The sequence below is a fragment of the Meleagris gallopavo genome, chromosome 6, assembly GCF_000146605.3.
Source record: "Meleagris gallopavo isolate NT-WF06-2002-E0010 breed Aviagen turkey brand Nicholas breeding stock chromosome 6, Turkey_5.1, whole genome shotgun sequence".
NCBI lineage: Eukaryota > Metazoa > Chordata > Aves > Galliformes > Phasianidae > Meleagris > Meleagris gallopavo.
Window position 1 is genome coordinate 12,359,772 of NC_015016.2, and position 22,666 is coordinate 12,382,437.

General features: G+C 35.6%; 1 protein-coding gene across 3 annotated transcripts in view; it reads left to right on the forward strand.

The window, feature by feature from the left end:
• The first annotated feature begins 680 nt into the window (after positions 1 to 680).
• Positions 681 to 22,666, forward strand: part of MPP7 (membrane palmitoylated protein 7) — a 43,013-nt gene continuing 21,027 nt past the window's right edge. The window contains exons 1-8 of one of the 3 annotated variants that reach the window (XM_031553876.1): positions 681 to 795; positions 1,936 to 2,067; positions 8,456 to 8,537; positions 9,346 to 9,431; positions 11,165 to 11,239; positions 11,846 to 12,042; positions 12,563 to 12,627; positions 21,630 to 21,668. In XM_031553876.1, the coding sequence (XP_031409736.1) occupies positions 793 to 795; positions 1,936 to 2,067; positions 8,456 to 8,537; positions 9,346 to 9,431; positions 11,165 to 11,239; positions 11,846 to 12,042; positions 12,563 to 12,627; positions 21,630 to 21,668 (679 nt within the window). In that variant the 5' untranslated portion in view covers positions 681 to 792. Of the gene's footprint in view, positions 796 to 1,935; positions 2,068 to 8,455; positions 8,538 to 9,345; positions 9,432 to 11,164; positions 11,240 to 11,845; positions 12,043 to 12,562; positions 12,628 to 21,629; positions 21,669 to 21,711; positions 21,754 to 22,666 lie in introns of all 3 variants that reach the window. The other 2 variants (XM_019616312.2, XM_031553877.1) reach the window with 2 other exon arrangements.

Below are 22,666 nucleotides of genomic sequence, written 5' to 3' on the forward strand. Positions count from 1 at the left end.
AACGCTACTTTTGTTTTAGTGTTTCTTTGATGTTTCACATACATCGTCAGAACACTGCATGTGATTGCATGGACTTTACAACTGTAATGCTTCACAGTACACATTTCCACAAGGAACCATAATTGCTAGCCAGAGGTTTTTAGGTGAGACCTGAAGGAAAACTGATCTGTGAGAGAGAGCTAGTAGGTAGCACTGGTACACAGTTCAAGTTGATAACTGTATCTTGGAAGGAAAAATAGAAATATATAGCTACAGCGTTGAAATGTTTTTATCAAATTATACAACATGAATAGAAATCAGTAAAACAATAATAGCAAATTCTCATGAAGCGGGCCTTCTGTTTATTGTGCCGAAGACTTGACTTCACATTGAAACTGCAGAATTTCAGGGTTGCCGTGCACTCTTTCTCATCCGCTTGTGTCAGGATAGCATGTAGCATTGTGTGGAAGTTGTTCACAATCTCCTTTAGTCAGAAAAAAAGTCCTGGAATAGCACAAGGGAGGCGTAGTCTGCTTTTTAAAGTTTGCATTATCCTTGAGAACGTAGTATTTCATATGATTTATATATTCAGTAAAGATGTTATCTTTATAGCAAGTAAACTAGCATCAAAGAAATGTGGCCGTTTTCTGTTCTTATTTATTAAGGTGTTTCTTCTTTATTATTATAATTATTCCTTTAGATTCATTGTAACAGTCACTGATGTGATAGTTTTTCCTGTCATCCATGTCATCAAGGTTGACCTGTTCTACATAATCTTAAACATCACAACATTTTCCAAAACACTTCATTTTTATGGTAGGTAAGGTTATCACTGTTCAAATAACTTTTGGTTTCTGACTATAACTTTAGTAATATTGATTCTTTGGGGAAAAATGTCAGATCAAAATGTAAAATATTCAGGTTCTGATGGGCAAATACTTGAAAACAGGAGCAACTGAAAGCAGTAGCTACAATTCTAAGTGTGGCAGTTGCTGTGATTCCCACTGTATTGCATAGTTTCCATTTCAGAAGAAAAAGCATTATATAACCATTTTTCACCTGTTTAAGAGATGTTACAGATCCTGTAGGCTTTTTGAAATGGAAAAGAACTTAAAGAGCTCTGAATCTAGGAAGAGAAATGAATTTTGGATTATAACAGAGATTTTTTTAAGCCCTAGGAGAATGAACTTTCTAACTTCCTTTGATTTCAAGACTTCAGAGTTTCTGGGAGGGTCATAAATTATTTTGTTGTTAAGATTGAGCCTTTTGTCACAACAAAGTTTAATAAATCTATTGGCCAATCCATGCATGAACTGGAGAAACTACAAAGAGAAGGAAAGGAGGCAAGACGTGACAGGTGGTTGGTAAGCCAAATCGTTTGAGCACTGCGTTCCTCAATCTCGGTCGTGAATTCCACAATAAATTAAACATTCCTAGGATAATTTGGAGCACGTATGAAAGGGAGTAAGCATGAAAGGGATCCAGTAACTAAGTCAGCTTCCAGAGTTCCTCTGAAGGGAATGGCAATAGCTTAATGTCATGCACCTTGAATAGATGTACTGGAAGATGCTTATTTTGCGTATTTGATTCATAGGACTGCTTAGTATACTGAAGAAACTTCTATTGAGGAGGAGTGGAATGATGTTCTTTCTTACTTTAGGCAACTTATTTTTTTTCCTAGCCATAATAATTGTAATTTCAGCTAATGTGCAAAGCAGTCAATATTTTCATGTGTATAACTGCATCCATGGTTTACTAGATGCATATGTTGTGTGTATGAAAAGGTATAGCCTATGGAATTGTTTCATCACCATTTATATATGTTAAAATTATATAGAAAAATTATATTCAATCTATTTGCATCATGCTGATTGAGTCAGGCTATAAATAGTAGCCTCTGCTTTGTCTTTCATGAACTTTTCTGATGCCAGATAACATGACTCCTAATATTTCCAGGCTTTGCTCTCTGTACATGATACTGTTGCTCAGAAGAACTACGATCCTGTCTTGCCTCCCATGCCTGATGATATTGATGAGGAAGAAGATTCAGTTAAAATAATCAGACTTGTCAAAAACAGGGAACCATTGGTAAGTTTTCCTCTGTATTGTTGTTTTTTTTTTCTGTGCGTGCAGAGCGTTCACTTTATAAATGAGTTATAACATTATTAATGTGAATGGACATTGTTCACATTTATTCATGACATTCAGTAGTATACTTGTGAATTCCATTCTCAGTTATAGTAAAGTTACAGTAAAGTACGTGAAATGAATAGTAAGAATTTGCTCATTCATGGTGTTTTAGCATTATATAGGTGTGGGCCAGCCTGAGCCCTTGTATATGTAATATATTCATCCTTTCTCTTGAATTTGAATCATGAACTTGTTTCAAAATGAGAGAGGGAGAATGAATCCCCAAAGAAATCTTGACCTTGGTTATGAACTGTGCCTGTGTTTAAAAAAATAAAAATAAAAATAAATGACCTTTTGATACACTGAAAGGAAAGCATAAAAACATATTTTAAAATGCTTGAATTGAAATCTGGGCAAATTTAAGATGTCTGTTGTTGTACTTTGGATTATGAATACTAGAAAGTTAATATCTTCAAGGGGATATCTGGAAAAATGCAAGGACTAAAACTAGATTGTATTACAAGTATATTAAAATGTTCTACTTATTTGGTTGTTTTTATTTGCTGTAGTGTGGGAGTAATCTTGAATAAAATTTACCTGTGTTCTTGTTTCCTGCAAATCAGAAGGGCTTTGCTTTGTATTATACTGGGTATTTGTTTCAATGGATTGCAATCTTGAAGAGATACCTGCAAAATTACTTTGAGAAAGCCACAATTCTGCTCTTGAAATGATACAGACAGTGATTTCTCTGTTAGATATACAGGGATAGCATGTCAGTAGATCTTACCATCATACCTGATGGATTTCTGGCATCAGTAAAAAAGAAAAAAGTTTTATTTTTGATTGACTGTGGATGCCCGTGGACATAATTAAAAGTTTGACCATATGGAAAGTTTTTGTTTTTTAAACATTTTTGTTTTTTTAACATTTTAAACATTCTTTTTTTCTTTCCCCTCAAAATATTTAAATCATAGCTTCAATAACTTCAAGCATTTTTTTTATCTAAGAAATTATTTGAATAATAATAAACTTGCTTTAGTGTCAGAATATTTATTCTGAAAGATGTGAAGAAATCAGAAAATACAATATGGAATGAGCACATGGGAGAGCTCAGTTCCTCTCTTATCAGATATCCTCTATTCTCATGTTAACATGATAACAGCCTTGTAATGGCATCCGTAACTTCTACTTTGTTATGTCTGTAGAAAGAAGCTAATTGTAGCCCACAGCTACTTGAGAGTAAGAAGTATTCGAGAGCATTAGAGCCAAACTCTTCTTACCTGTGAAAGATGCCAGGACATGAGGCAGCGACCACAAGATGCATCCCTGGGATGTTTACTGAGTATTACGAAAAATTCCTAAATTTCTTTCAGTGGGAAATGCAGCACTGGAGGAGGCTGGCCAGAGACTTTGTAGCATCTTCAGCCTGTTGTCATAAGGCAATGGCTGACCTCATCTTGCATTGACAGTAGTAGTCCTGCTCTGAGCAGGAGGTTTGCAGGAAGCTGGCCTGAACGACTTCTAAAGCTTCCTTTCAGTTAATGTTTCTAAAGTTGAACATTAACTGCATGAGAAAGGAGCACTTCTGAACTCTCCAAATCCCTAACCTATCTTGCTGTTTTATTTTTGTTGGAGAACAGCTTGTGGTGAGTTCTGTTTTACATGTCCTTATTCTCCAAGAAGACTTCTAAGAGGATACTGTCCTCCTCCTCCTCTTCAATAATTCCCCTTCGTTCCATTTTTATATTAATGTTGATGTCTGATGCTAATTTATGTGATGCAGATTTATGCTCATTTATTGTTTTGATAGCGTTACATACAATACATACCAAACTTGTTTGTTGTTTTGGTCTTCACCAGATTATTATTTTTTTCTTAAGTATGGGTGAGAAGCAATATGTTGCGATTAAGGTTTTAACAGAATATGGCATGGCAGAATAATTGAATACAGGTTTTTACTAGGTGTATTAGAACCACTGCATTTATGTTTCCTGTAGTTGCTTTACTAAAGAATGGATATGCCATGATATGCCCTTATTAGACTATTTAAAATTTTGTTTTCTATTTAATTGCTATTTTTAATTGCTTTTCCTTCAGAGCTTGTTTTGAAGTCTTGCGCATTCCTGGCTGAGTACAGATCAATGAGTCTCTGCTTCTTCAATTTAGCTAGTCACACTTTTCCAGTCATGAAGGCAACTTTCACTTGCATAAATATATCAGAATTCTTGCTGCTGAACTTGAGTGCGACCATACAATATTTTTTCTGGGATGGAAATTACCTGATTTCTTGATTAGGAGATACTGAGCTCTTTGAACTTACTTTCACCTCGGATACATTCTCATTCTCTGTTTGTAAGCAAGTTGCAGAGATTGTTTTTCTGCAATGGAGTAAGCTTTACATCAGCTGCAAGTCCTGGAAGTTCTTGACTTTGAATATCTCCTTTGGATTACTTTCAGCAGTGCTCTGTGAAGTGAATTAGGCACTCTTTGAACTTCTTTGGAGTACATCTAGTGACCTTTTTATGTAAAGCCGAACCACATTTCCTCTGTGCTTTTCTCTGAGTTTAGCAACCCACCAGTGTTAATCACATATTAATGAAGACTGAGTCCCCCGAAGTAATCATCTCACAAGAGAGGGAAACAGGTTTTGTGGGAGGGCCTTGCGTTTGCCAGATTTCTTCAGGTCAGAAGTCATTGCTTAACTTTTCTTCACTTCTTTTGTGAGAGGTGAGGTGAGATCGTGTGTTAGGAGATTTTGTCTGAACAAAGTAATTTTAGAATCTCTCAGAATCTTATATATAGAGAAGTAGATATATCTTTTTTCCCAGAGATTGTCCAAAAATCACCAGATTGCAATTAGGCTTTTTGTCAGCTAGTGTGGAAGATTTTTACTTACGCCAAAGTCCACTTCTCTAGGACTATATTCTACAGTCAAGAGAAAAACAGTCAGTTTCAGAGAATAAATCATTCCTTCTATTTAAGATACATGTCCTAATGAAGGAATGATTAATTCATTCTTTGGAGCTGCCTATTTGTTTTCATTAACTATAGCAATAGCCTTGACACCTAGCTTGAGCTAGATATCTGATTTCCATAGCTGAACTTGAGTGAAACAAACTGTAGTGATTAGAAATTATCACATACATGTTTGATGCAAATTCCCCAGCTTTTCCTCTGTGCCTTTTCCTCTAAGCCCCTACAGTTCAGTTCTTGTTATTGAATCAACCCAGTCATGTTATAGGTAATATTAGTTTGGGTGCAGGGACAGCCTTGGTGTGCATAGTCCAGTGTTCATGGGCATCAACTTTTAAATAAGTGTGCACTATCAGGTGGGTAACTGATGTCTTCATTTACATTCTAAATGAAGAATGAATTAAAATAGACCTTATTGAAGTACTTCTTTACACTCAACATCTGCATACGTTTTTGTTTAACAGAAAAGTATGCAAAAAAACCTGATACTTCATACTCTTTTATTAGTAAGTTACTTTGTAGAGTAGTCTTTTTTTTTTCTTGAAAAATAGAGGCTTCTATTCTGGAACCATCAGATAAATGGCTTAATTGTTAAAGCTCACGTTTGTGAAACTCCTGAGTGATGCTCATCGATCAGTGCTTCTACATTAAAAACAATCTTCCCTGCTGAAGGACCTTGTATTATTTTTAGTGCTTTTGCATAGTATACCTTTAAACGTTTTCTCAGTCTGATCACCATACGGCTCCCTAACTCCTTATTTTTCCTTTTAAAAGTATTTTAAACTGAGCTATGCTATTACATCTGTATATGTCTCATTTAGGGTAACTTACACTTTTGGCAAGCAACGCTGAAAATATTTTCCAGCTCTCAAGGTCCAGCCTAACCTTCTTCCATTTCTGAAGCTCTAAATGAGGAGCTGCACTGCATATGTAACTGCAAGTACTGGGGCTGAACATCTCATAAGGAGAAATTCCTGCCAGATTATATATACCTCATAATTTAAGTAGGCCTGGCAGCAGCATAATGGAAGCTGCTTTTTCAAAATAACAACTCTTCAAGTGCTCAACAAGAAATCCATTTGTTTGGTGATTTCTTTTTAAGTATTCCAAATTTGGAATGAAGAGGAGGTTAAACAACTCCCTTTTTTCTTTCAGTTCTGTAGGTACAGCAAACATACAAGAACTCAGGCAGTGCAATGGGTCTAACCATTCACTTTGAGATTGCCGTAAAGGAATCTTAACAGTTATGTAGTCAGGATTAAATAATTTCTGGCTTGACTTTGTGCTTGGTTTGAAAATCCCAAATTACCTTTTACTTTTACTGGGACATCTTTCAAATCAGTCAATCTGTGTCAGTATATTCTCCAGAGGAGGGCTGCAGAGGTGTTCTGAGGCCTGGAGCACCTCTCCTATGAAGACAGGCTGACAGAGCTGGACTTTTTCAACCTGGAGCAGAGAAGACTGTGGGGAGATCTCACTGCAGTTTTCCCTCATTTAAAAGGGGTTTATAAACAGGAGGGAAATCAACTTTTTACACAGGTACATAGTTGAAGTTAAACACAGATGAAGTTTAACAGTATCAACTTCCAAGAGAATAGTGTGGAGTCTCTGTTCAGTGCTTTTTAACTGATGAATGAGGGAGCCTCTGCTTTGTGTGGACAATATAGTGTAGAAGTTCTGTTTACATTTGGTTGTTGCATCCTAATGCTCTTTTCTTTTTGATGGATATAATAAAAAGAAAAATGTAGATTTGAACAGGTGCAGCTTTACAGGCTTTTAATAATAAACTAAATTAATTGCTGTTGCTGCAAAGTCAGAGCTTAATATTGAGGCATAGGCTAGTGGGGCTAATGCTGTGTTTATACATTCATAATACTGCTCCATTCGTTTTACTCAAAGTCTAATAATGAATTTTTACAGTGAGAATAGCTGCAGCCACATCTTACTTTTTCTAAAGCGCCGTCTAATTGAAAATGGAGATCATAGTAAGGCATACAAACAAATGCCTACGAATACCAACACTATATGCAGGGCATAAGAATAAGCTTGACAAATTGCAGGATTACTTTGCTTACTGATGAAATTTCATACAAAACAACTTTGGATGTAAAATAAAATGCACAGAGTTGGCGTGTAAACGTTGCTTTGAAGTGTTGGCTATTTGTAAAGCTTCAACAAAAGATAATGATTTAGTGACGATATCAACTTTTCTGAGGCAGTTTTTTCCTATTTGCAGTAAATGCAGCTTGCGTATATTAAGAATAAATTGGTCTCCCATTTTTCATGTAGTGTGTCATGTTTACATCTTAGAGGCAGAGGGGAAGGAAGATTTTCTTTTTACAGTTGGTAAAAGTGTTAACTGTAGTAAGATGTCATCCCCATTACTTGTACATATTTCAGCTTTATGTTCATGAAATACTTTAAAAATGAAATAATTCTAGATGTAATACCCATGTTTAATCAAATATAGAAAGCTACGTAGAAAAGCAGTTTATTTAGTCAAAGAACTTGAAATACTTGTTCGCCTTATTTCGATCATAACCCTCCTTTGATGGAAGAAATGCTGATCAGTGATGGCAGTGTACACATAGGACTGCTGTGCTCAGAGTTCAAGTAGTACTAATCAGTGAATTCATTATAAACATTTGTTGATGAATAATGTTAGAGCTGTTGCTGACTACATTAACATGGCAAGTGATCATGTGCAGATACAAAACTGGTGGCCAGGTGCTTTTTTGGTGTTGCTTTTGAAAAACCTAGATCAGGTAACCGTCTTGGAAGTGATTATACAGTATGACTTCTACAGCCACAATCATCTGCTTCATTCTGGAGATTCTGCCCTGCAGAGTAGGGCCACTATCTGTTCACTTCACAGCCTCTGCTGTGCTTCAAAGAAGTGCCACTGCCTGTTAAACAGCAGTTCCACGCTCTGGTGTCCTGCATGGGCAGTTCTGACTGTGAAGTCAACTATTAGGAGCACAGACAAACATTTTGTAACCATAGTAGGTAAGAAGCCCCTTACTACAGGCACAGCTTGTCACTTCTCAGCAATAGTTTAGCACAATTTTAGCAGACTCAAATAGCCTACAGTTACAGTTAACATTGAATTGATAAGTGAACTTTTTATATCATTTGTGCTTTTTAAAAACAGTTTGCATAATGAATTCACCACTAAAATAAAGAATGGACACATTTTAATAGGTTGGTAACAGAGCAACATATTTTGTAATTCTTTACATGAGTGAGTATCATTTATGGCTTATTCATGCATAGATATTGTATCAACTTTTTGCATTTTTGCATAGCAAGTATTTTTCACTGCAGGGAGTTTAAATTATGATTGAGCTAACCGAGCAACCTTTTTCTTTTAAAGGGGGCTACGATTAAGAGGGATGAACATACTGGTGCAATTGTGGTGGCAAGGATAATGCGTGGAGGAGCTGCAGATAGAAGTGGTAAGATGTTGCTTCTTGGCACAAGCCATTCCAGTTATAAAATGTAGAAGGTGTGGTAAAATGGGATTATTTTGTTCCCATTAAATACATCGCTATCAAAAGAATTTGAGACTTGGATAATTTTTCAAAGTGATACTGGTGAAAGTATTTGTGCAGATTTTTTTTCCTGAATTCTCTCGCAATTAGGTGTCTGAGTTAGAAGATGGAGAAAGTTGGTGGGTTTTTTGGGGTGTTGTTTGCTTGCTTGGAGATTTATCATGGTTTGTTTTCTGTTGAAGAATTCCTTTTAGAAGTGTTGTGACAAGCGAATATTACAACCTCTGATGGAGGAACTCAGGATGGCTGCATTATTTATATTAGTGCACCCTTTTGAAGTAATTATCAAAATACCACCTCTGGATCCAGTGTTTATCTTCAGGTCCTCAAAATCTTCAAGAACTCAAGCAGGAGATCCTGTATTATACTCCTAATATATCTCTTTTCATTTAGGAGAGCCTGAGTGGGATAGTGGAGTAAATCTGTATAAATATCATTAAGTTAGGAAACATTTGTACCACAAATTAGCACTCACATCTTAAGTCATCTTTGCAGTACTTGCAGCTCTGTAGCAACAAGTAGTATGAGTAGAAAAAGAATTGGCACGGGTGTTTTTCAAACATCTGCATAGAAGTCTGGAAAGGTCATAGAGGAATCATACTAATTTTTGGGAGGAAGGAAGGGAAGTGAATAAATCAACAGTCTCAAGCTTATCTATGGGGACAGTGTTATACGTGACTACCGTTTAACAACTCATTTTTGCCTTCTGTAGGTCTTATTCATGTTGGTGATGAACTCAGGGAAGTCAATGGGATTCCTGTAGATGATAAAAAACCTGAAGAAATAATACATATTTTGGTAAATAAACATTTTAAAATTAATTCAGGAGAGTCAAGTGATTATACTTAAAATTTCTGATGTGTTTCTTAGTAAATAGTTTATGTTACAATAGGGCATTTTCTTCTAGTATAATCGTTTACAAACCTCTGTTTCTCTTAAAAAAAATATCAAATATGAGCAATAACAAATGACTTGTGAGGAGTTAGTGATGACCACGTGGCTGTAAGTATGTTGCAGACCTCAGTGTATCACCTGAAGTTTATAAGACACATAATGCTCTGTTGGATTCAAATGTTTAAATTTACTAATTTCTAATTCATTAACTGCAAGAGAAGATGAATTCATAATATGTATACTTGATAGAAAAATAAAGTGTATTAAGAGTATGCTTTGTAAATCATACTCTTAAGATTTATGTATGATATATGTGAACATAGCCTCTCAAGCCAACCTGTTTACTCACTTAAGGATCACTACTGCAAATTAAGTAATTTTGATTCTTCCAGAAATATTTAGTATTTTTACACCAAATAAACTGATGAGGGTCATGGTAGCTCTTTATGGTGTACCCATTTCTATATACATTAATACGTTGCTGTCCTACTGCATTGAATGGCAGTTTCTTGTGATTCAGTAACCAAGATGATCCATTTCAAGTGTTAGCTCAGTGACATTCGTATTTGCTTTATGGTTTTGCATTCCCTACAGAAACATATTTTCCTGCAAAAATTAATATTTAAAAATCTCTAGAAATACAATAGCACTACAAAAGGTGTGAACAATTTCCCCATTTACCTCCTTGAGGTACAATATAAACATCAAAAGCTAGTTACAGCTTGTTTCAAAAGTAACAGAATTATTGATTCCAGCCCTGTGGCTGGTGAAATAAGAACTTGGCTGCTGTTTGCCAAACAGTGAGCTCTTGGATCGCAGACATGCAGGCAGAAGTATGTCTCACTTGGTAGTGGACAGGCCTGTTTCCATTTTGCTTAAATCGTTGGCTGTCTGTTGCACTCTGTGAGTTTTATGAAACTTGTCGGCTGCATGCAATAGTAGCAGAGTCTCCAGCTGATTAGCACTTCCTTCAATGGCAAAATGTCACGGAGGCAGTGGGAATATATTGTGGTTAATAAGTAGAATGTAGCCAGACACACTTAAAGAGGGATACAGGGAAAGATGAATGGATGAGGTGGTTGATGATGGCTAACTTGTTTTAAGATTTATAGTGGAGGGGTTTTTTTCCATTTAGTACGTGTAGCCTATTCAAAAATATTTTTCTTTTCTAGTTTCTTTTACTTGCCAAAAGCATAAATCCCCCCAATAGTTTTATATGATAAATATGGCACAAACGTATCTGAATTTTTCTATCAGATTTTTCTGAAAAATGAAATGTTAGTTAGATTTTTCCAGAGATGTTCAAACTGTGCCAGGAGTCCAGCAGTAGCTTCTAATGTGTGTATATTTTAGCTGTAGCATTTGCTCCTGCTTTCTGTGAAGAAGTGGAATCTCCAAAACATGCAGGTGCCAGTCTTTAGCAGACCAATTCTGCCCATCTGTGGACACTTGGAATTTTTGCAATTCCAAATTCTGTATGGTGAAGCTGTCAAATTTCATCAGTAATATTTGGAAAGAGGAAAGACTCATTGTATTTTGAGTATTTTTTAATTAATTTGAATTTTCTTTTCCTTTAAGTTTTCTTTGAAAAATGCCGTGTTAATTCTTTGTGCATTATCTTTTAAAATGTTCAACAGGCTCAGTCTCAAGGAGCAATTACATTTAAAATTATACCCAGTGTAAAGGAAGAAACACCATCAAAGGAAGGCAAGGTAGGCAAGTATTAAAGAATATTTCAGAAGGTAAATGCAGTAAACATCATTTCTGAGGATCAGCATTGTTTGCTTAGGTGGCAGAACCAAAAACGTCTCTTATGCCACAGTCATCAGTTTTTCTAATGTGATACTAATATGCTAGATTTACAGGTGAGTGCAACAAGGTTCTTAAGCCCTAACTCTGCAGCGATGAAGTTGGCATAGGTAATTCTCAATCTTCTGTGAGCACCTGGCTTCCCTCTCAGTATTCCTCCTATCATACAGTGGGCAAAAGGGGCACTTCATTGTACCTTAGTTCAAAAGTGTCTTCTCCTGCTCACATGAGCACACTGTTCCCTGGAAAGTCTGAAGTTCTCTTTGATTTGGGGAGTTGGATCTTGCAACCTTTACTACATAGGGATTGTGTTTGTAGGAGCAATGAATAAAACATTTCTTTATTAACTTCTGATGTTAAACTTCCATGAGGATGGTTTACAGCAGTAAATTTTTATTGCTTTACGTTATTTAGTGGAATGTTTTTGAACAGTGAAAGCAAAAACAGAAGATACCTTTGGATTACATGTTAATACTTCAATTCTAAGGAAAAAGCACTGTTTGTTTCAGATGTTTATCAGAGCCCTATTTGACTATGATCCTAATGAGGATAAAGCAATTCCTTGTAAAGAAGCTGGACTTGCTTTCAGAAAAGGAGATATACTTCAGATCATGAGCCAGGATGATGCAACCTGGTGGCAGGCCAAGCACGAAGGTGATGCCAATCCCAGAGCAGGCTTGATCCCTTCAAAGCATTTCCAGGAGAGGTGAGCTACTGAGAAGAATAGTTTCATTATCTTTTATGGTAAGAAATAACTTATTTTCCGAGTGGTTAAGTTAGCATAGTTGTCATATGTATGGTCATAGATTACAAGGTCATGATAAACCTGCATCTGTAGCAAGACAATTGAACTTGGAAACCTGTTGTTGAAATACTTTGGATTTCCTTATTAGTCTGGCTACAACTAATAATGACAAAAACTGGTAGGATAACACTGCTCCAGATTGAAAGAAAAAACATATGGAAAATAGCACATCAGTATCTGTATTCACACTGATGTACTATGCAGAAATAAGAACTGCACAGATTTTGGAGAGGTTACAAAAACTTGAGGCTCAGAATTTAATTTTTACACTGTAAGTAGATTGCATTGTTTAAAGTTAATTTCTTATGAAGTCTTCTGGATATTTTGCAATAGCCTCATGATGTTAAGTGTTTATTAATCCCAAATTTGCAGTGAAAACTAAGGAGTTTGTGTCTTTACCCTACCACCTCCCATTTTATAGGAGATTTGCACTAAGAAGACCAGAAGTGCAGATTCAGCCACTGAAAATTTCCAACAGAAAATCATGTAAGTCTGTTAACCTGGAAAAGAAATCATACTCTTGATCTCTAACCTTATAAAATACCATTTTGTTTCAGTGTTGTGACTAGAGGATGCATTTCTCCAGGGCACAATAGCTACTTGATTGCATTGTATCAAAAGGAAAATAAATAACTATAACAGCTGAAATGAAAAGCTTTAACAGCAGCAACAATTATTCCTAAATCCTCTGACTTTGTTTTCAAAGCATTGAGCCCAATTAATGTTTTGACATATAAAATTTCAAAGGAAGAGTGTTCTTTTTCTGTTGAAATAGTGCAGAATTGGCTCAACAGTTTATATAATTTGGACTGCATTAATATGAAGAAATTTATAATGAAAGTGAGATAAAGGATTGGTTATTCTTTCTTTCCTTTCCCATAGAGTTAGTAATTTTTTGTCTTCTGAAGGAGCATAATTTTTTAAAAGGCAGGACTCAGTTCTTTTACAAGATTTTATGGAACAACTTCTTACTGTTTTTTAAACAAATTTAGTCTTAATAGTTTCTGCTTTTAAATACTGCAGTTGCACAGTGGAAGAAAAATAAACTGTAAGAAAGTGCATACATTGAAACAAATATTTTCTGTCCACTGGAATTTACATCAACATCTGTTTTAAGTATTATTGCATATTTTACTTGACCTGTTATTTCTTTCAGTTGTACAGATTCATAACAGAGTGAGTACAATGTTAGAAACTATCACACTTCAGTCGGATCTAAATGATAAATACAAACATGTTTGTGAGTTCAACTAGAAATATTCAAAAATACTCTAAAACGTCCAACTATCTTTTATTCTCTAACAATAACACAAGTACAGATACTATGGGAAACAGTTGATACTGGCACACTAAGTGCAAAGCTAAATGCACACAACCTTAAAACTCACTGGATTTTCTGTTGCAGTTTTTCTAACTCCTTTCTGTGGCTTTTGTGTTCTGGATTTTGATGGTCAATGTTAGTTTTCTAATCTTCTAATTTTCCATCTTTCATTCCATTTCACTATTTGATTGCATGCCCTAATGCTATTATTAACTTGAAAGCACTCAGTTTTGTAATTACAATAACTATAGCATTTGTAATTTACATAGGACAAAGAGGAGTTTCTCTGCTTTGTAGTAAATCTATTATTTCTCTAGATTCAAGGTCTGCTGTGCCCCAGTTTTGGAAAAGTGTCTGTTCCCAGTGTGTATATATTTATCTCTGCCCACTTTTCTTGAACCTGGATAAAACCCTCAATGAGATTCTACTATTAAGAGTGCAGTGGTGCTTATGAAGAGGTGAATCAGTTGCAGCAACACAGCATGATTTCCTTCAAAAGGGACTGCATCTTTTTATCGACCTTCAAGTGAAAGGTTTTACAAGATGTTTTTCACTCTTCTTGATTTGGAATTTACAAAATTAGAATCCAGATAAATCCTGCAGTATTATGGCTGCTATTGTTGTTCATGCTGATTTTCTTTGTCCTATCAACCTTAAACAAGAAAGGAGATTTTCTCTCTTCTTCCCCTTTCCTTTAAAACACAACAGAGTCTTTAAGTGAAACAGTATCCATGTTAGCATTCTCTTTCAGACTTTCTCTAAACAAAGCCAGATCCTTGCAACTGTCACCTAGAAGACAGAGGTGATTCTGTAAGAAGGAAAAACAGCATATTAATGGGGATTTGTCATTCTCTCCCTTCCTTAGTTCTTAGGACAATTTGCTGATAAATCTGCCAGAAGATTGGCAGTACTGTTCTAAGTAGAGTTCCATCTCTTTATTCAAGGATCAAACATGTTTTTAGTGTAGGGAGAGTATTTACATCCTGCATTGAGAAAGCATTCTAAGGACCATAATTCACTTGTAGAAAAATTTCATGATTAGAAAATTGCTTGAGTTGCTCTCAGGAAAACCTTCCACTTACTTGGCTTTTCAAGAAGATTCTATGAAAGCTGGGAGAATCTAAACAATCTAAAGTTGGGAAGGTTTTTCCAGTTACCAAGCACGGTCGTGGAACTGTGAGATATGGAGGTCTTGTCTATACTTGTGCACAGTGAGTACCATACCAGAATTGATGCTGGAAAGCAGCGCATTACTTGGCTGAACAAACAGCATATTGCCAATATCAGAAATGTGCAAGGAGATGTAGAGATTAGAAAACTGGAAAGGTCTGCTGTCATTTTTTCCCCCCCTTTTCTGTACTGGGCACATCCTCTAAAGTTTGTTTTAGCAAACTCCCCGGTAGAGAGGTAGGAAGTCCTTAATGCTTGATTTCATCTGATTTTTTTTTTGGAGTTCTGTGCTACAGGCTTTCAACTTGATGCAAGGCTCTTCATTGTTTGGAAGGCTGGTTGTGTGGGGAAAGTGATGTTCTGTAGATCTTTCTAGCTATACATGAAAAGGTTTGTTAATGTAGTAGGTCCCACACAATCATATAGCCTGAATTTCCATAGCAGCTTGGATAGAAAGAGAAATATCTTATAGCTTCCAAAAGACAAACATCTGTTGCTTTCAGCAGATCTGCTAATAGAAGTTCATTTCCTGGGAGAACTGAGACATGTACTAGGAAGCTTTCTTGAGACATGGAAAGTAGCGCAGGATTCCAGCCTGCTCCGTTTAATCAACTCACTCCCCACATCCCACATTATTTAATGAGGAGTGAATCTAGATAGATGGCATTGTTTTTAACAGGGAGAATTGAAGATAATGATTCTGTTTTCTTGAATACCAAGATGATGTAAATCAGCTCTGGTTTCCTAGGTGAGCTTCCAGAGAAGTAGTGTCCTTCTACTTCAAAGTTAACCTAAAAACGAATCAAAATTGTATGCAACATATATGTTAGAACTTTTTTTTCTGTCTCTCCTCAAGGCAGTGTTGGGAACTGGGAAGGGCTGTTGTATTTAACCAGAAGAGCTCTCTGAAATATAGTCGACAGCTATTCACAGTAATATTAACATCTATCAGGATCTGCTTTGTTAATTAAGTATGTTTCAAATCCTGCAGGCAGCTAGATTAAATTACTTTTGGGGAGATCTCTTTCTATTTCACTTTTAGTTTTAAAATAAGGGTAGAAGTATAGAAATGAAATTTGAGAATTGAGGATGAAGAAAAGGAAAAATATAAGGTGATGGGGAAAAGAAACAAGGACAGGGAAAAATGGGTGGACAAAAGCTGCCCATCAACTTCATAGAAAACCCCATAAAGGGTGGGCTCTGAAGCGATCAAATAAGTGCAACTAACAGTATTATGCAAGAGCATTGCAATAGTCAATATTTATACTGTAATTCAATTGATTCTTGATTCAGTTTAAACCCAACACAAACATATTTGTTTTGTTAAAGTTTTTGAAACAGCGAATGCAAAAATTGCTAATATGAACTCTGACCCATTTCAGTTTTTTATTAATGGTTAGAAAGCCCTTATAGTAATGTCAGTAAGATTTAAAGAGTTTTAAAAACCTGAGATAAGTGGCAGTTAGATGTACTGACCTGCTGATCAAATTGATAGCATTATTTCCAAGTGCAAAAATGATGAAAGGATAACAAATCTCTCGAGCCTTTTCAGCATTTCTCTCACTACTTAGCAGCAGTGAATTTTCAGCCAAAAGCAGTGTTGCTTGTGCATTAATCCTGTGGGAAAATTGCATTGGAAAAAATAGTGAGAAGAAACAGCATAAATGGAATGAAAGTAAAGGAACAGAGATGCATGAGATTGTGTGAGCAGGACTAACCCTGCTGTGCTGGAAGAGTGCACCTGCCATACACCTGACACGAGGCATCAAGTGTTCTTTGGGATGTAGAAGGGAGGGGGCAGTGCTGGCTGCATGAAATCCACTGAAGTGTGTCTGAGCTTGTTAGCCATGGCTGAAGGCCAGCTCAGATGGAATCTGCTGCTATGGTATTCCTGAATAGTGCTTAACAGAATTCCTGGCTTTAGGAACTTAACTTGGGCACAACTTTGCAGCCAGAGTTGGCACTGTGAATTCTCCTTTCACTGTATCCAGTCCAAGGAGTGCCAAGAGATTTTGCACAGAGAATTCATTTAATAGTTCCCAGTCTGCTAACTTGAATACAAAGAGTAATCATGCTCTTACTGTAATAGTCACTGCCAGGGAACATGGCAATTTTTACATTTGTAGCTTACTTTAATTTTTACCTTAATTTGCAGATAAAACATTGACCAACTGTTGTCTTGGTTTTTTTGAGGGGAGGGGAATGGAGGAAGGAAGGGAGGGAGGGAAGTAAATTTCTTTGGATAATAACCAAATAATTCAGTTGCTATTCTGCAGTTATGAACTACAGTAATCAGCCAAGATATTATATCCCTTCAGGCATAATTTTGCTTTCATAGCAGTTGTTGTTAAGTATATATGTGTCGTCTCTGGTGTGAAAATTAGTGGCAACTTTGTATTTTATGCTAGTGTAGTCAGTAACGTCTGATAATTTACGCAATGCATGCATGGGTGTATACTTACGAAATACAAATCCATGCTTTGTGTGTACATATGGGTATGTAGGAAGCACGTAAGACAGAGCTGTTTGGAGATGATTTTTTCTTGAAAATATATTTGTTCTGTATATGTAATGCTAAATGTAAATGCTTACTGCGGAGAAGTCATCATATATTTTTTCAAGAACTTAAAACCTATTTTACGTTCAATTTTGATTTACCATATGTGATTGGCATTGTATGAGCAAGAGGAAAGATTTAACTGCAGCCAAATGGTATTCATTCAAACAAGATGTAACCCAGTTTATCCATGGATGAGTGTCTTGTGAATTGAAGATCGTGTTCTGCCAACAAAAGAATTTAAACATGGCAAAAGAATGAATGCTTTGTACCACTTGTATTGAAAACCAAACATTTAGGATAAGTGTGTAGTAGGACTCCTTTGCTTGTTATAATCGCTGCACGAGCTCAACTGTGCCTTTCTTCTCAGTATTTTTCTGTGTTCCTATTTGATACTTGATTGGCCACCTGCAAGTAGTTAGGATTAAGAACAAAAAATACACCAGACCTTTAGAGTTCAATTAGCACATTAGCATCTTTGTTCAGAAGTCTTCTGTCCTTACAAATACTAACTACCTACTACCACAGAGAAATTAAAGAAACCTGGAGCTGGATGGCATTTGAACCAAGGTCAGATGAGACAGAAGTGGAAATGGATCTCATAAACTCTCTGTTCTTCACCACAAGACTATCTTTCTTCATTTTCCAAATTACAGAGATACTGTTGTCTGACAATGTTATGAGATAATTAAATTAGATCACCTTAAATTTTCGATAACATGAACATGTGTGTGTCATTTGACCTATAGAATCCTATAGGATAAAAACTGCAAAACAATATAAATATCAGTTGCTGTGTGGTGCATCACTAAAAAATCAACTGTTTAATGTATTTGTTGTAATGTAGGTCATTGTATTACACTGTTTCTTACACAATTTCTTGTCTAGTACAGAAATAGAATTTCAGGGATTATGTAATGTGAACAGAGCTATGGGTATTAATTTCAGACTGAGAAGCATTCAGATGAGATTCTTTGATGAAATATGATTGAAATTCAGCAAGAGTAAAAAATTTTAATCTGGTGCTGAACTGTTTCCAATGAAGTTTCTGAAATGGCACAGGTTGTGAGTTTCTGAAGTAATATAGTCTACATGAGGCCCCCACATCTATCTAAATAAATTTCAGTTAAAATACATACAAAATACAATGTATGTAACTACTATTTTGCATTGTTGCAGTGTAGCATATTGGCTATCCTGAAATCTTTCTAAAGCAAATAAAACCACTTCTATCCTAAGCTTTCATTGCACTTGTGTTTCCTATTTCTTTTTCTCATTTATATCATGGTGCTACTTCATTGTTGTTTCATGAGCTCCTTCCATGAATATTTTCTTTGTAACTTCTGCCTTATCACACTACATTTAATTAATAGTATTTCTTCTTTTCTCAGTGTTTTATTCGTTCTGTGTTGTCTTGTGTTGTTTTTTTTTGTTGTTTTTATTTTCCTATTTCCCATCAGATCTCTTCCTCCTTATTCTATATCCTCTTTTAGTCTGTTATTTTTTCCTTTCAGATGAAGATCTCTGCTTCTATTCCCACACCGCTTCAATTTAGTGAAGCTTCCTGAGAAGTCCTATCCTAATTTTCCATCTCTCCAAGTTTTTGAATTTTTGACGTGTATCTGCAAATATCTGCTGTATACATACAATTGATTCACAGAGAGCTCTGTTAGTTATAAAGTTTACTGGCAAATAATCTCTGACTTTAATGCAGACAGACAATAGCCCTAGTAAAATTCCTGGTAAAATTTGAATTGGGATGTATGTGGTGATGGCTGTTTCATAGCTGCATTAAGCTGTGAAAACCCACTTATTTCCCACAGTTTTTCATTATGGAGTGTTACTTTCAACCTTTGGAGTAGCACAAGAAAACCAAGAGCAGTACTAAGAAGGAAATCTTATAACAAAACACAAAGTGAATTTCAAAACTTCATCTCAGAATTAAACCTCAACTTGTAGACATTTTGGCTTCTGCTTTCTGGCATCAGCTGGCTCACTTGGAAATCTTAACATCTTTAATTTATAGCATTAAATTACGAATTAAACCAATGAATTAAGACCATTGCCTTTCCTACCACAAGCCTGGGCTCTTTTCAACTGTCTTAGCTCAGCTGCTGTAGCTCCATCATCTCCCAACCATGCAAGCAGAGTTGTATGAGTGCATACCTATGTGCACATACCTCTTTTTCTCCCACCCCAGCCTACTGAAACCATATGGTCACCTTGAGTAGCAATAAATTGTAAATATTATTTGAAGAAGTCTTTTGAATTAATATTTTTTTTTTAGAATAAGCCCTCAAGCAGAAAATCCTTTTGTATTCGTTTCATGAGATGAAGTGAGAAACCTCTTCTCTACTCTGATAGAGACGAGACTTTTGACCTAGCCTTTGCTTGAAATGTCAGCCATGCATGAAAGATTTTAAAGTATCTCTTGAATATTCATGTTCTGAGGGCAGACCAGCTTCATGGAAACTTTGAAGTGTGTATATTTCAGACTTATTTATCCAAGCTTCAAAGGAAATTTAAATAATATCTAGATTGTAAAATCTCCATATAAATCTAGACTTCAATATGTAATATCTCTGTGTACAAAAATCCATTATGTATACGTTACTTTTCTGTGTTAGCCCTAAAATGATTGTAAAAATGTAAATTTTCCACTGTTCAGGAGGCAGAAATGTATTGATTTAGTATGGGTAAACAGAAAGTCTTAAGGAGATCTATTATATTAGTGTGGTGTCAGAGAAATAACGACAGAGTATATGAATTCTTTCAGCGTTATTTAAGCTACAGCTATAGACATTCCAAAAAATACAAAAGAAACCTCCAAAACCCAGCTGCAAGGCAGTAGCAACTGTTATTTAAAGTGCAGAAAAATACTGAGATCACATTTATGGTTCTGATTCTTAGAAATTCTAGGTTAAACGGAATTAACAAACTCTGCCTTTAATACAAAAGAGATCTTCCATGACAACTGGGCAAGAGCACTGCTACCAGAAGAAGATCTCCTATAGGAAGCTTACAGCACACACTCCATATTTCAATTTCTTTTCAGGTCCTTTTCTGACTTTGAATGTAGTTAAACATTTAAGTGAAACGCGGTGCCAGTATGATGGTAAATATCTCAATATAATAGGTGTCTGTTGAGGATTTTAGAGTAGCTTACATAGCTACATTTTCTTTCTATTTATGAAGTATTAAACAATAATACTTTGTTTTTTTGGCTGTTCTAAGATGAGGAAGCGGTTGAGTGTGGTAGGTGCATTTTTCTTCTTAGATTTAACTTTTCTTTCTTAAGTTATGCTTTGTCTCCGTTTAATGATTTCCTTTCCTATTTTTCCTTTGTGCTTCTCAGAGGAAATTGAAGGTACATGTACAAAAGTTTCCCTGCATAGCCCAATAATTTTATTTAGAGAACATGTGTTTAGAATTAAATTGAAAAAAGTGAAATGTTTCTAAGAGGTGTTGTACATATAATGCTTCTATATTGCCACCAGATAGACTGAATCGTTTTTAAAGTAGATAAAAGTACCAAAATGCTCTTGGTTGCTTCATGCAAAGATCTATTATTTGAACTGTTGTTTTTAACTGCTTTCCCTCTTTCTTGAACTGTTGGAAGATGTGTAAAGAAAAGTATCATAAAAAAACAGTGCAAAACTTGGGTGGGCTGGGTTGGAAGGTGGTTCTGACTTAATTGCGTGTCCAAGAGAGCTCTTGCATTTCTAATTAATAGTAAAGAAGTATTTCTCTAAGGCGGTAGAAAGTTCATCCACGTAGTATCATCTTTACTGTTTTCCCTCCGAGTGTAGCCGGTTACTGTTATGCTTGCAGCATATGTTAAAGTAATAGCAGCTGATCTCTTGTATTTCTTTTTTTAACTTAAGAGGCCTTTGTTTATAAAGCATTAGAAGTCGTAGCTCATATTTTTGATCAAAGGGCCTCCGGTACATAAAAATATACATGATAGTTATTTCATATCAAATGAGAGGATGTGTTTTTGATCAAAAACCTTTCTGTCTAATCCAGTGAGCCAAAACTTAAAGCTGAAGTCTGATAATGTATAATTTACAAAAAAGCTTGATTTACATCAAATACATTTTGCTTTCTCTTAAGTGGCATCATATTTTCTATCAACTGATAAGCGTGAATAATACATCGTGAGAATTCTGTGTAGAATGTTTGCTGTCATCAAAATTTCCGCTTGAGAAGTTAAAAAGATCAGTGTGCATGCTGCAAAATTCCAGAGCACCTTCACCTAAAATATAAAACAATAAGCGTTGTTTTATGTTTTTAAGAAAATGGCTTTTATTGAAGGCTTTCTAATGCTATGCTTTGTACAGTTGTCATTTTAAAGTACTTCTGTATTTTTTGCTGGGCTTCTAACAATTCTGCTTTATTTCTTGGCTCTTATTCTGTATGCTTTTACCCTTCGTCCAGAAGATGCTGAATGTGCTGGTCACAACAGTGGATCCTATCTAGGTGAGCAATTGGTTACAAAAGACAATTTTTTCTTTTCTTTCAGCTCCTTTTCCCTGGAACTACTGTGTCCACTTTGCTTTTGGGGGTAATCTGCATACAAATGTCTGTACTGTGCATGAGAAAAGCATGAATATGAAGGTTTTAAAAATGGCTCATTGGATTTGACATAAAGGATTTATGTAGTGTGGTATGCCACTATCTGGTTAATAATAAGGTACTAAAATACTGTTTAAATAAAAAACATAAATTTGGGAGAAATACTGACTTTTTAGACATGTTATGTCAGCAATGTATTTAACACAACAAAAAGGTTACTATATCACGAAAAGACTTGAAAGGCACAGTTTCAAGGTTTTATCCAAGTTTTGCTTACCTTCTCTTTCTTTGAACATGTCTATCTACCAATTTTGTGAGCACAGAATTGTACAGTAAGAATACAAAGCAAATTTGTAGTCACTGTTGTTTTTTTTTCCACGTTACAAAATAATTCTTAGCAACCCAACAGCTTAAATTTAGCTTTAAAGCTAGCCTGAGCTCAGTGTATCATTGCAAGGAGTGGGGAAGAGGGAAAGGAGTCCTTTGGCTTCAGCATTTCAAATTTCAAACAAAAGTAACATTTTAAAAAGGTGAATGTTCCATTATATGTTTCAGCTTTTTAATTTGTGCCATTTTAAAAGCTATGTAAAAATATTTTAGTTGAAACTGTCCAGAATTCCTGCCAGCTGAAGGCTGGCTGGAGTGGATTTTGTGGCAACCAGCCCTTTTCCCAAAGCTTTCATCCTCCTACTGCAAGCGGAAGAGGAAGAAACATGTCAGAGTGCTTGAGTACATCCAAGTGATCGGGCTCACTGAAGAACCTTAAACCAGGACTGTAAATCAGAGACGGTTTTCATATTGTAGTGTGCTGTTTTTAAATGTGGAATATAAACAGCACTGGGAACACACTAACTATCTAACTGAAAGAACTTTAATCTCTTTTCAAAATCTTAGCAGAGTAT